At 54.7% G+C, this 13,955-nt stretch overlaps 1 protein-coding gene across 1 annotated transcript; it reads right to left on the bottom strand.

Moving 5' to 3' along the window:
• Positions 1–10,711: 10,711 nt before the first annotated feature.
• On the bottom strand, positions 10,712–13,231 carry LOC123425300 (40S ribosomal protein Sa-2-like). The gene is made up of 5 exons (XM_045108983.1): positions 12,933–13,231; positions 12,076–12,338; positions 11,794–11,991; positions 11,490–11,688; positions 10,712–11,136 (listed from the first exon to the last, which is right to left on the bottom strand). The coding sequence occupies exons 1-5, from the start codon at positions 13,072–13,074 to the stop codon at positions 11,024–11,026; spliced, it is 915 nt and encodes a 304-aa protein (XP_044964918.1). The 5' UTR covers positions 13,075–13,231; the 3' UTR covers positions 10,712–11,023.
• Between the last annotated feature and the right edge of the window lie 724 nt (positions 13,232–13,955).

Genomic DNA, 13,955 nt, shown 5'->3' with positions numbered 1-13,955 from the left:
GAGTTGCACAATCTCACGGTCGAAGGAAAAGATACTTGACATTAGAAAAGCTTTAGCATACGAACAATACGATCTAGTGCTATGCTTAGGATTGGGTCTTGTCCATCACATCATTCTCCTAATGATGTGATCCCATTATCAATGACATCTAATGCCCATGATCAGGAAACCATGATCATCTATTGACTAACGAGCTAGCCAACTAGAGGCTTGCTAGGGACACATTGTGATCTATTTATTCACACATGTATTACTGTTTCCTGTTAATACAATTATAGCATGAACAATAGACGATTATCATGAACAAGGAAATATGATAATAGCCATTTTATTATTGCCTCTAGGGCATATTTCCAACACTGACTGGCTAACCCAGTCTTGGTGCTGAAGAAGAACAACACATGGCGAATGTGTATTGACTACACTAGCCTGAATAAGGCCTGTCCGAAAGACCCTTTCGCGTTGCCTAGGATAGATCAAGTGATCAACTCCACTGCAGGCTGCGAACTACTGTCGATTCTGGATGCTTATTCAGGCTACCATCAAATCAAGCTGGATCCAGCTGATCGCCTGAAGACCTCCTTAATCACGCCCTTCGGGGCCTACTGCTACACCACCATGACGTTCGGTCTGAAGAACGCAGGTGCGACATTCCAACGCTGCATGCAGCAGTGCCTACTGCCACAGATTGGCAGAAACATCCACGTCTATGTGGATGACATCGTCGTCAAGACGAAGCATCTCTTCAGCCTCCTCGACGACCTACAGGAGACATTCCCCAATCTGCGCGAATACCAGATCCGGCTCAACCCTCAGAAGTGCGTCTTTGGGGTCCCAGGCGGCAAACTCTCGGGGTTCTTCGTATCCGCCCGTGGCATCGATGCGAACCCTCAGAAGATCAGCACAATCGAGCGGATGGTGCGGCCGGCTCGGATCCTCGACGTCCAAAAGTTCGCCGGCTGCTTGGCATCCCTCAGCCGGTTCGTCAGTCGGCTTGGCGAGAAGGCCCTTCCACTCTACCAGCTCATGAAGAAGACGACAAAGTTCGAGTGGAACGACCAGGCGGACGAAGCATTCCGTGACCTCAAGCGGGTAATCTCGAGCCTGCCAATCTTGGCATCCCCATCCGAAAGGGAACCCATATTCATATACATCGCGGCGACGACGCATAGTGTTGGTAGTTCAGCGTAAAGAGGAAGGCAATGCCCTGCTAGTACAGCGCCCTGTCTACTACCTTAGCGAGGTCTTGTCCGCCTCTAAGCAAAACTACCCTCATTATCAGAAAATGTGTTATGGTGTTTACCTTGCTGCAAAGAAATTGAAGCAATACTTCTAAAAGCGTGCCATCACTGTGGTGAGCACTGCTCCGCTTTCGGAGATCATGGGTAACCATGATGCCACGGGCAGAATTGCCAAATGGTCCATCGCCATGGCGGACCATGATATTCGATACGACTTCTTAGTCGACTCCACGCAGTCAAATCACACGTGGTGGCCGACTTCTTAGTCGACTGGGCCGAGACCCAGTTCGAGCCACCACCTCCAGACTCCACGCATTGGCGGATGCACTTCGACGGCTCGAAGATGCGGACAGGGCTGGGAGCCAGCATCATCTTGACGTCTCCAAAGGGGGACCAGCTCAAGTACGCTCTCCAGATCCATTTCGCCGCCTCCAACAACGTCGCCGAGTACGAAGCACTGGCTCATGGCCTCCGGCTTGCCAAGGAGATCGGCATCCGGCGGCTCATATGCTTCGGCGACTCAGACTTGGTGGTGCAGCAGGTCTCTGGCGAATGGGACGCCAGGGACGCCAACATGGCGAGCTACCGCTTCCTCATCCAGCAGCTCAGCGGCCCCTTCGAGGGTTGTGAGTTCCACCACGTTCCCAGGGCGGAAAATGAGGCGGCCGATACACTGGCGAAAATCGGCTCCACAAGACAGGCCATTTCAGCCGGCGTCTCCCTCGAGCAACTCCATAAGCCGTCTCTCAAGCCATCTCCCGAGTCGGCATCAATCTTCGTACCAGCCGACTCTACGATGCAAGCGCCGCCGGCTCCGCCAGTTACGCCGGCTGCGAACCCCACGGTGGCTGCGCTGGCGGCACCGGCTCCAAATACGGCACCGACTGAGTTCGCGGTGCAAGCGCCGTCGGCTCCACCAACTACGCCGGCTGCGGATCCTATACCGGCTCCATTGGTCCAACCGACTCCAATGGCGGCACCAGCTACAACAACAACCCCGGCTCTGTCCGGGCTCGAATCCTCCCAGTGGGTGGACGTCATGGAGGTAGACGGCGAGCCGACTGCAGTAATAGTGTCGGAGACACCATCAAGTTCGGGGGCTGCAGAAGCCTCCAACAGTCAAGACGAAGAAGAGGCGACCCTTGTGTCGGCTCCATCATGGGCTCAAGCCATTCTGGCCTTCCTTCTTCGCGGAGAACTTCCTCAGAACGAGGCGAAGGCGAGACAGATCCAGCGCGGGTCCGCCGCCTACGCCATCATCAATCGTGAACTGGTGCGACGCAGCGCGACCGACGTGTTCCAGCGCTGCGTCGAATCAGAAAAAGGGCATGAGATCCTCAGAGACATCCACCAGGGGGAGTGTGGGCATCACGCCGCCTCTAGAACCCGAGTGGACAAAGCATTCCGCCATGGATTCTACTGGCCCACGGCCCTCGAGGAGGCCGTGGATCTGGTGGGCAAATGCGAAGGCTGCCAACGCTTCAGTGCACAAAGCCACATGCCGCCTTCGGCGCTCAAAACCATTCCCTTATCATGGCCATTCGCCGTCTAGGGACTGGACATGGTTGGGCCCTTCAAGACGGCTCGTGGAGGGATGACGCATCTTTTGGTAGCCGTCGACAAATTCACCAAGTGGATCGAAGCCAGACCCATCAAAAAGCTTGATGGCCCAACCGCTGTCAGGTTCATCACAGACATCTCTGTCCGATATGGCGTTCCCCACAGCATCATCACCGACAATGGCACCAACTTCGCCAAGGGCGCCATGGCGCTCTACTGTTCCAAGGTAGGCATTCGACTCGACTTGGCTTCAGTGGCACATCCTCAGTCAAACGGCCAAGCAGAGAGGGCTAACTGCCTGATCCTAGCCGGCATCAAGCCAAGGCTGGTGGCACCACTGGTCAGGTCAGCCGGCTGCTGGATTGAAGAACTGTCGGCTGTGCTATGGAGCCTCCGCACCACGCCCAACCGGTCGACCGGCTTCACTCCATTCTTTCTGGTATATGGGTCTGAGGCTATTATTCCCACGGATGTCGAGTTCGACTCGCCTCGGGTCACCCTATACACAGAAACGAAGGCGAAGGAGGCCAGAGAAGACGGTGTGGATCTCCTCGAAGAAGCAAGGGACTTGGCTTTGAGTCGGACGGCCATTTATCAACAGAAGCTGAGATACTACCATAGCAAAAAGATCAGGCCTCTCTCTTTCAGGGAGGGAGACTTGGTCCTGAGAAGAATCCAGCGCACTGCCGGCCAGCACAAGCTCTCATCCCCCTGGGAGGGACCCTTCATCATCAGCAGGGCGCTGCACAACAACGCTTACTACCTAATTGATGCCCAGAAGCCAAGGAAGCGCAAGAGGGACGACTCCGGTCAAGAAACTGAGCGTCCATGGAACGCGGCGTTGCTTCGCCCGTTCTATTGCTAAAAGGCAGAAGTCAAGCAAAGGAAAGAGCATGCACTTGTATCTTTCTCCCCCTTCAAGGAACAACAAATGCGATAAAAAGAGCATGCTTCATGTTTCTTTTTATTGAGAGTTCTCACTCAGTGTACGCCCTCTGACACGCTTCATTAAGCTTGGGGGCTACACCGTGTACAACCTCTTGCTGGCTTAATCAAGCTCGGAGGCTACGCAGCGCACGCCCCTTGCTGGCTTTAACAAGCTCGGGGGCTCGCTAGCCGCTCGGACGGCCCACCCTTGTAAATGGACACCTAGTGTACCGGCTGATCCCTGGCCCCTCGTACGAACCTGTGGGCTGGCTCCGGTCGCTCGGTTCGCGAGGAGACGCCGGGTAAGGTTGAATACATGCAAAGTCCGGCTACACTTGGGTCGCCGGCTCGGGCTGGCTCGATCGTATATACGATCTCATTCACGAAGCCGGCGTTGCTTCGCCCGTTCTACTACTAAAAGGCAAAAGTCAAGCAAAGGAAAGAGCATGCACATGCATCTTCCTCCCTCTTCAGGGAACAACAAATGCGATAAAAAGAGCATGCTTCATGTTTTTTTTATTGAGAGTATTCACTCAGTGTACGCCCTCTGACACGCTTCATTAAGCTCAGGGGCTACACCGCGTACAACCTCTTGCTAGATTAATCAAGCTCGGAGGCTACGCAGCGCACGCCCCTTGCTGGCTTTAAATAAGCTCGGGGGCTCGCTAGCCGCTTGGACGGCCTGCCCCTTGTAAATGAACACATAGTGTACCGGCTGATTCCTGGTCCCTCGTACGAACCTGCGGGCTGGCTCCGATCGCCTGGTTTGCGAGGTGACGCCAGGTCAGGTCGAATACATTCAAAGTTCGGCTACACTTGGGACGCCGGCTCGGGTTGGCTCATTCAAGCCGGCCTCTGATTCGCTTATGTCTTGTTCTTTATGTCTTGATGGCTTTGGATAAGAGAAGTCAACCAGGAATCAAAAGACAGGATCATAAGACAACACGCTTAGTGACGAATATAATGCTGAATATATACATTCACAAAAGCATTGGCCCACGGCCCACGTTCATTACATCCCTCCGGGGGTAGAACCAAAACACAAAAGGACACCGGTTACGGGACAGCGGCCTCATTGGTCGTCTCGGCCGCTGCTCCTGATGTGGTAGCATCACCGCCTCCGGCTCCTCCCGAGGTGGTTGCGTCGTCTCCTTCGCTGAGGCCCCCGGCTCCGCCAACCCCGGAGTCGGCACACGCCGCACCGCTAGAGGCGGCAGCAGATTCCGCAGCCTGGACTGCTTCGTCGGAGCTGCCGTCGGCGTCATAGGGCTGAAGGCCGTGCAGATCTTTAGCGATCACACTGCCATCTTCACCCCGCTCCAAAACGAAGTCATCCCAGGCTGCGTACTCGGCGACGGCGCTGGCTCTCACACGGAGCTCCTCCTCCATGCCTTGCAGCTCCGCCTCCGAGCCGTCACGCTGGGCAGCCAGCTTGCCCAAGTTCAAGTTCCGATACCATGACTTGGCCAAGCGCAGGGCCATATAAGCCCCAGACTGCGCTGCGGAGGCACGCCACGCATCCAGGCGCTCTCCACCCACTGCAAGCCAGCGGGCGAGCCGGCTCATGGACGTCGGCTCCACGCCCTCCGGCCACAAGGCCGCCACCATCGACGAACGTGCAACCTGGAGCTGAGCCACAGACTCGCCCAGGGCGTGCAGGCGGGCCTGAAGGCCCACCCGATCTCCTCCACACTCCAGCCGGAGGTAGTGTCTACCTCCTGCCCGGCCGCGCGGCGCTCCTCATGACACACCTCGACGGCGGTGTCGGCTGCGATCTGGGTCTCGGGGAAGATACTTGGAGTGACGGCAACCACGACGTAAGAACACAGCAAAAGGAGGAGACGCCAAAAATACCAAACATAAGACAAGGAAGAGAGACCCACGATGGAAGGCGTCGTCGGTCTCATGAGAGACCTCGAGGACCTCGTGCTCCCGCACCTTACTCGCATGAGTAAGGTGGGCGACTTCCTCCTGGAGGGTCGCCGCAGACTCCAGAGCCTTGGCCAGCTGCGTCTGCTTCTGGACAAGGGCCTCATCCTTCTCCCTCAAGGCGGCGTCCTTGAGGTCCACCTCCTTGAGGTGAAGCGACGCAAGGCGGTCCACGTCGGCAGAGTAGGAGGCCTCCTTCTCCTGCAGCGTGGCCCGCATCCGCTCCAACTCGACCCGGCAAGCCGCCTCGAGCTCCTTCTTCGCGTGAAGAAGGTCCAGCTGCTCTTGGAGCCGGCCGCCGGCATTGCGCAGGGCATCACGCTCCGCAGCGACCTCGCCCAGCCGGGCTTCAAGCTCGGCAATCCGGCTATCGGCCCCCAGGTGCTGGTCCCGTAGCTCGTTGTACGCATGTACCTGAGCATCATAAAGCACCTCCCAAAGGGGAGAAAAAGGGAACATGATTAAGATTCGACCTGGTTAAAAACCTAACCAGCCCGATTCTCGGGGGCTACACCCAGTGGGTGCGCTTGTGCGCCCCCACTGAAGAAAACTATTCACGGAAAAAGGCCTCCAAGAGATTCGGACCGGTTGGCAATCAACCCGCCCGATTCTCGGGGGCTACACCCAGTGGGTGCGTTGTCGCGCCCCACTAACGCCAAGAGAAGAGAAAAAAGTACAAAAAAGACCGAAGAAGGCAATGCCTACCTGGGTGCGGGCTTCCACGCGCTCCGTGTCGCCGCATACCACACGGGCCGACTGCTCCACCTTCGACCGGCTGCTGGAGAACATCGTCACCAGCTCCGGTACGCCGGAAAGAACGGTGCCAGCGGGCAGTCGCAGGCGGTCCAAGTTCGCCGCCCGCCATGTCTTCATAGGCCGGCTCCCAGCCCGGCCCCTGGCTCCTGGCGCAACAGGGCCATGCTGAGGAACGACGATGGCGCCGGCTCCTGGTGCCGGCTCGACAGCCGGCTCGGGCGCCGTCCCGGCCAGCGCTACGGCCCCCGCAGGAGGCGGATGGGCCGCGTACGGCGCATCCATAGTCGCCCCTGGGGCGTCAAGGGCCGCGTCCGGCGCCGCCAAGTCCAGCTCCGGCGCGTCGGGGGCCGCCTCGGCCCGGGGAGAGTCAGGGATCGTCTCCAAATCCACCGACGCCGAGGCCGACGGTTCGAACGGATGGGCCCCCTCGGTCCTTGGGGCCGGCCTGGAGGCGGCCTCGCTAGCTGGCTCCTCCGTACGGGCATGTGCGGAGGGGTCATGTCTAGCCTTCACACGCTTCTCCACCGGCCTCTCGACCTGGCTGGGGCGAGGCTGACCCACGGCGGTCTTTCCCGCGGCCGTGTCCCATCGGTGCTTGGACTCTATCTCAAGCTCCCTCTGGGCAGCATCAGCTGCTGCCCAGCCAGCCCGCTCGGCTGCGGAGGCGGTGTTTTCATCCGCATCCTCCGCCTCCCTGTCAAGCAAAGCTCCTAAGGAACAAAGCTCATCCCAAGATGGACAAAGGAAACAAGGAGGAAATCGTACCCCGCGACTACAGGGACCTGCCTCCAACCACCACCACGGCGCCTCTTGGCGCCGCCTGCTCGCTGCCCGGCTGGAGGACCCGGCGTCGGCCGCTTAGAGGCCGGCCGGGAAGCTGTGGCACCCTTGCCCTTCTTCCCGGCTGCCTCGTCAGCAGCGGTCGCCCCGCCACCTTAACGCCGGCCACGCGCGAGTAGTGGGCTGGTGACCTCCTCCACCTCATCAGAGTCTTCCTCGAAGGCTGCACCAGAACAAAATGAGGCTACCTCGTTGTCGTCCGTCCAGTCTACTACGGCGTGCCGCGTATACTCACCAGACGGCTCGGTCCCTTCCGACTCCAGGAGATCTTCCGAGCCGGCGGAGGAGTCTGAGCGGGGCTCCATCGCGCCCTCGTCCTCAATCTCGGAGGCGTCGGACACCTCCACATCGGGAGCGGGCTGACGGAGGGACCCCTGCAGGGTCTCAAACAGCTACAAAAAAGAATTCAACCAAAGGCTCAGCAACGCCACCGGCTTCGAGACAAAACAACAGAGAAGAATGGAGTAAAGCTACCATCGAAGGCGGGTGAGCCCTGTTGAACGGGGACATCCCCCATGTCCATTCCCCGCCCTCATCCATGCGGGCGGTGGAGATCAAGTTCACCCTTCGCGCTACAGCGCCCGGGGTAAACCTCTTGGTGGACAACCGGCATGGATAAAGCCGGTCGCTCATCTGGCAGACCAGATGCGGCCGCCTCTGCAGACGCAGAATCCGGCGGACCACCATGGTGGCGAGAAGGTCGCGGCAGAGGAGGCCGCTCTTCTCCAAGATGTGAGGTGGGCACAGATAAGCGCCACCTCAGGATGCGGCCTGGGAGTCTTCGCATCCCAGTTCCGCCGCGTCGGGGGAGCGATGGCGAACGGGGGCATGTTGAAGGCGTCCTGGGCCGGGTCGGCGCTCTTCACGTAGAAGAAACCCTTCTGCCAATGCTTGATGGAGTCTTGCAGAGGCATCTGGGGGAAGCCAGACTTCAGGCGATGATGCACCAACGCGCTCCCGCACGGCGTCATGGGGCGCGGCCCCCGGAGCTTCTCTACCTCAGATTTCTCCATGGCGATGGACTGCTGCTTGAAGAAGAATAGGCTGCGCCACAGATCGACTCGATGCTCGATCCCCACGAAACCCTCGCACAGGACCACGAAGGCGGCCAGCTGCAGTATGGCGTTCAGCGCCAGATGATGTGGCTGCAGGCTGAAGAATTGGAGCCATTCGGCGAAGAAGGAGCTAGCCGGGAGCCCGAAGCCCCGGTAGAAGCGCTCGACGAAGACCACGACCTCTCCCGCGGCAGGTGCGGGAGCGGTCTCGGAGCTGGGGAGGCGTACCAAAACTTGGGAGGCCGGGGGCAGCAGTCGATGGTGACAAAGCGCCTCGATGTGCCCCTCGTCGACGTCGCTGCCCAGCCAGGCCCCCTGCGAGGACGCCTTCTGCGCCGACGACTTCTTCGAGGAGGAACCGCCGGCCATGGCTGCGGGAGGCGAGAGCTCGAAGCGGTCGACGATGTCGCGACGGCGAAGATGAAGAAGACGAAGGGCGCGAGCTCTTCTTCTCAGGACGCAGGAGGGAGAGAGCGCGGATGCAGGGCAAGAAGAGGGGCGAATGGCTTCCTCGGAACCCTCGCGTCCCATTTAAACCCCCACGAAGCGTCGTGGGGAGGGGATCCGGTGCGCACCAGGCCCCATTAATCCCGTGTATTACGGGCGGTAACGCTTCCCTAAGCCCAACCGTCGCGGAGTAAATCCGCAGAGGATCTCCCACGCGAAGGCCGAGAGGGCGTCGTGGCGGGACACAGGGCCCAGGCCCGGTCCCGTCAGCAGTAATCGCCATCATTACGCCAGGCGGGGCCTGGCACGTGGCGTTCTCTAAACAAGTTACGACTAGACCGAGGCGTCGCTTCGAAGCCACCCGCTTTCGAAGTCGGCGTCCTTCGCCGCGAATAGCGGTCAAAATATCAACACAAATCAACAAGCCGGTGAGGCCGCCCGCCCGCAGGCGGCAGACCTCGCCAGCTTCGGGGACTACTGTCGGGGGTCATCAAGCCTATTCCTTCATTTCCGGCCCAACGGACATGGACGTATGAAGATTCCCAAGGCCCAAGTCTTCTGGCTGGCTAGGCATCACCTGCCGGCTAGAGGAAGAGGCGGCCACCTTTCTGGCCGGCTAGGCAACCCGTGCCAGCTAGAATCCTCGCGACCTCCTCTTCGGAGCCGGCCTGGTCCCGCCAGCCGAACTGGGGAGGAGGCGGTCACACTTGGCTGGCCAAGCCGGCTAGCCGGCTGAGGATCACAAGTCACATCAGATCGTAGGTGAGGAAGAGACCTCGCGATTAAAGGTAGCTACGCGTCAGCAAAGGTACTGGATCGGGACGCCCGACGGGTACGAGCGTCGGCGGCCACGCCGCTGACCTACCCCGGCTCTGATCCATCACCTAGCATAGTGTCGGATCGTCACACTCCCACTCCATTACTGCACTCGGCGTGGGGAACAGTGGAGACAGATGTACTACCTGCCCATGAAGAATCTCGCGGGGCGACGCTTGACGTACAACGCGTGCTCAGTGTCAACCTTACGCGAGAGCCTCATTGGCCAGCTGGCGGATCCCACAGGCAATCGAGACCATGCAGCCGACGGGCCCCCCTTCGACAAGACAAGACCCTTGTGGGTCCCTGGCCAGCCGGGTCCCACACTTGTACCCTTTATCCATATTGTAGGCCGACGGGTTCGTCTATAAAACCCCCCGGTCGCCGGTCGCCCTCCATGCAGGGAGGCGATCCTTCACCAATCATTCAACACAACACATTCACCAACCACAGAGAGAGAGAGGTAGAGAAGAGCCGGCTGCTCCAGGAGCGACATTGTACTCTGTTCCTTTACAGAAAACACTCCGGCAGAATTAGGGGTATTATCTTTACGAAGAACCCTGAACCTGGGTACATCGTGCAACCCATGCGTGTACCAACCTCGTTCCCAACGCCCACCTTTGTCTCTTCGGTTCTCACCGATTTTAGCCTACCCATGACATATGTTGTGAGAATTCACCGATAATATCCCACAGCAAACATTCACTAAAAATTTAAGCTTGTCCATGTCCAATGCAAAAAAGAATAAATTTGAGCTTGTCCATGTCCAATGCAGAAAAGAATCAAAGCAGACGCTCATACCAATTTCATGCTGCCCACACCGGCTATCAAAAATTGTGAAATCTAACGAAGATAATACTCCCTCCGTTCCTAAATACACGTCATTTTAAGATTTCATTAGGACTACATATCGAGCAAAAGAAGTAAATCTACACTCTAAAATATGTCTATATACATCCATACATAATCCTTTAATAGAACCTCTAAGAAAAGGTATATTTAGGAACGGAGGGAGTAATTGATAAACATATCATGTTCCCATGATATTATTAAAATTAAGATGCCCTTTTTTTACGTCTTTGGTACCACGTCCTGAAAGTTATAAGCAATATAGCCTCATAAATAAAGTAGACATGGGTATTATATGATCCGGGCTTTTATAACATTTGAAGAGAATCTGACCATACACTTGCAGGCAAAATGGAACTCCAAATAAAGCTATTCGATGAGAGGCGGCATAAGGCTGGGGTGAGAACTCTCAACCCCTGCATAGCCACGGAAGACAAAAATCGATTTCCATCTAACACAACTCAGTACTGTAATAAAAATTAAATCTACTTAAGCGTCTACGAACAGAGTACTGACGGCAAATAACACAGCCTTCCACCCATGAACCATGGGCTAACTCCTTCACCCCCAGTTCTGAGTAGCATAAACCTTGGGTCAAGTCCTTCATTCCCAGTTCGGAGTAGCTGCTGGTGCTGCTGCGGGTGCTGGAGCGCTGCCCTGTTCCCAGCCAGTAGGTGCAGGTGCAGGAACTGCATCCCATCCATCGGCTGCAGGAGCTGAAATTGGAAAATGTAATTTGAGTACATATGTAACATTTCAGGCTTCAAGCAATAGTCAAACTGATAGGTAGAGACAGGAAAAGTACAGGATAGCAACTGCATCTGGTAAAAGGGTAGGATAAAAATGGGGTATCAATTAAATGTGAACAAACTTGATAACTTACTACTCCCAGATCAAGCAAAGACCACATAGAGCTAAAATTTATACTAAAATAAACAATGGGCTGCTACAACCTTAAACATAAATTAAGGCTTTCCTCCAGCCAGCAACAATGTATCATGCAGCAAGAAAGAAGTTCATACAGTTCAAATTAATTATGCAATTACGAAATATGACTCTTCATTCAAACCTGGAGCACCAGTCCACTCAGCCCCAGCCGGGGCTTCGACAGCAGCAGCTGGAGCTGCAGCTCCTGGCCATTCAGCACCCCAGGTATCTCCTGCTGGGGCAGTGTACTCTGCAACTGCAGCGTACTCAGGGGCACCCAAAGCCTCATCTTCCTCAAGCTCCTTAGCTTCCTCTGGGTCCCTGTAGAAGAACAGATCAACCTACAAAAGGGAAACATCATTCATGAGCAATTAGATGAAGAAAATATTGTATTAGTTCAATAACCAAACAATGACAAGCATACTGCTTTGTATGTGAAAGCTAACCATGATTTCCCACTTGTGTCCTGGGAGAATGGTACCACGCATCTGCAGAACCATTCTGGCGAGAAGCCAAAATAGGCAACCAATGCTCTGCTTCCCCTTGTTGTTAGCAGGAATGCCAATATCAACGTAACGCATCGGAGAGTCAGTGTCGCAGAAGGCAATGGTGGGAATGTTTCCAAGTGCAGACTCCTTAATAGGCTGCACACATTTGAACAGAATAATTCACAAATGCCCCAGTTTGACTAACTGAATACAATCCAGTAAACAGAAATGTAAGTGTACCTGGTGATCAGTCCTGGGGTCAGTCAAGATAAGAAGGCGTGGCTCACTGAACGAAGTTTGCATCTGGTTGGTGAATGTACCAGGAGTGTGCCTACCAGCAATGGCGTTAGCACCAGTGTACTGGGCAAACTTGAGAACAGCCCTCTGTCCATAGGGCCTAGCAGATTGCACAATGATGTCCTGGGGGTTTTCAATCGCAACAATGACCCTTGCGGCCATCTGAAGCTTCTCCCAGGTCTTGCCAAGGTTGATAATGTAAATACCTGAAAAGAGTGCAGAAAGGCAACCTTGCTCACTTGCAGTTCATCATGGTGAATTGACAAAAGAAAATGTTTACTTGCACTAAAGCAGTTAGCCCGACTTGACTAAGGCAGTCTCCGGAATCACAACATGTCTAATGACACCAACTGAAAATAAAACGATTCAAGCCTCTCCATTGTCCACAAATTGTAATCCGAACCAACCGTGGCAGGATCATAATCTACTGAGATACATTTACATTTGGTGTTTGGACACAATGGATTCAAGTAGGCACTAAATCATAAGTTACATAAGATTAAACAGACAATATGCGACTACAAACTGAACGAAGCAGCACCATCTATGAGACACTACTTAAGAAATATTTTGGCACAGCATATTCATATGATTCAACAAGTCATTCCATCGCGCGCGTCCGTAATTAACAAGCAAACACTGTGGCACAACCTAGTTAACCATATATGCACATGTCTAGATCCAACTAGAGTTGGATTCAACAGCAGCTTTCTCGAGCGCCGAGCGAAACCAACAGCGCGGACGGATCTAGGATTTCTAAGACGGCGCTCGCAACCAGCGCAAAAAGATTCGTTAGGTACCGTCAGTGCGGCGCTTGTAGACGTAGCGCTCCATCTGGAAATCGCAGTTCTTGGTGCCGAGGTGGACGTCGGCGGCGAGCATCATCTGGATGTCCTGCTCGCGCTGGGACAGCGCCCGGACGCCACCGCCTTCAGCCGCCATGGTGGGAGGTTAGGGTTTCGGACGCGAGCCCCGTGCGCGAGAGAGCGGAGGGGAAGAGAAGGCACGGGTGGTGGCGGCGGGAGAGGTCGCGACGGGTTGGGGACGGGACTACTTATATGGGCTGGCCCGTGTGTGGGATAAAACCCTAGCTCGGGATCTCCTGCAGTTTCCCTTTCGCTCCCTGTGCCGTCCGGGCCTCTTTGCGTTTCTGAGGTTTCAGGAAGCCCAGGGCCTATTTGAAAATTGGAACACATGGTAGGAGAGATACAGAAATAGAACAAATTGTAAGAGTTTGATGTCATGTCTTATACTTCCTTCATTTTTAAATATAAGTCTTTTTAACGATTCCTATAGGGGATACATACAAATACGTATGTACATAGACATACTTTAAAATATTGATTTATTTACTTTCCTTTGTATGTAGTCTCTACTGGAATATCTAGAAAGACTTGTATTTAGGAACGCAAAAAGTATATTCCTAAAGTAATCTAAAATGCATGAATGGAGTAAAGATGGCTGTTTGGATACTTCATAAGATCAACATGGATTTTACAGATTGGTTTTTTTAGGAGATAGAAGATGAGAGATAAAGACACATGTTGAATTGTACGTTTCAAAATATGTGAAAATATGAAGTTCAAACAATTTTTGGAACCTTCCAAAATGTGAAGGAAATGAAAGATTTTTTATGATTTTTCAAAGGTAGTCCTACAACCCAGATGGCATCATAGGAATTTTTTCCATCTAGTTTCATTTCTACAGAATTCCTCTTGAATTCATTTATGCCAAATGGGGCCCTAGACGTTTTTCGAAATACAGGCCCGTGTGGTTTCATCAATGCAACCATCAATGTTTTACAATATGACTATGCAAACATG

The sequence above is a fragment of the Hordeum vulgare genome, chromosome 2H (genome assembly GCF_904849725.1).
Source record: "Hordeum vulgare subsp. vulgare chromosome 2H, MorexV3_pseudomolecules_assembly, whole genome shotgun sequence".
Lineage (NCBI taxonomy): Eukaryota > Viridiplantae > Streptophyta > Magnoliopsida > Poales > Poaceae > Hordeum > Hordeum vulgare.
Note: the sequence above shows the minus strand (reverse complement) of the source record. Positions and strands in the feature narration are given on the sequence as shown.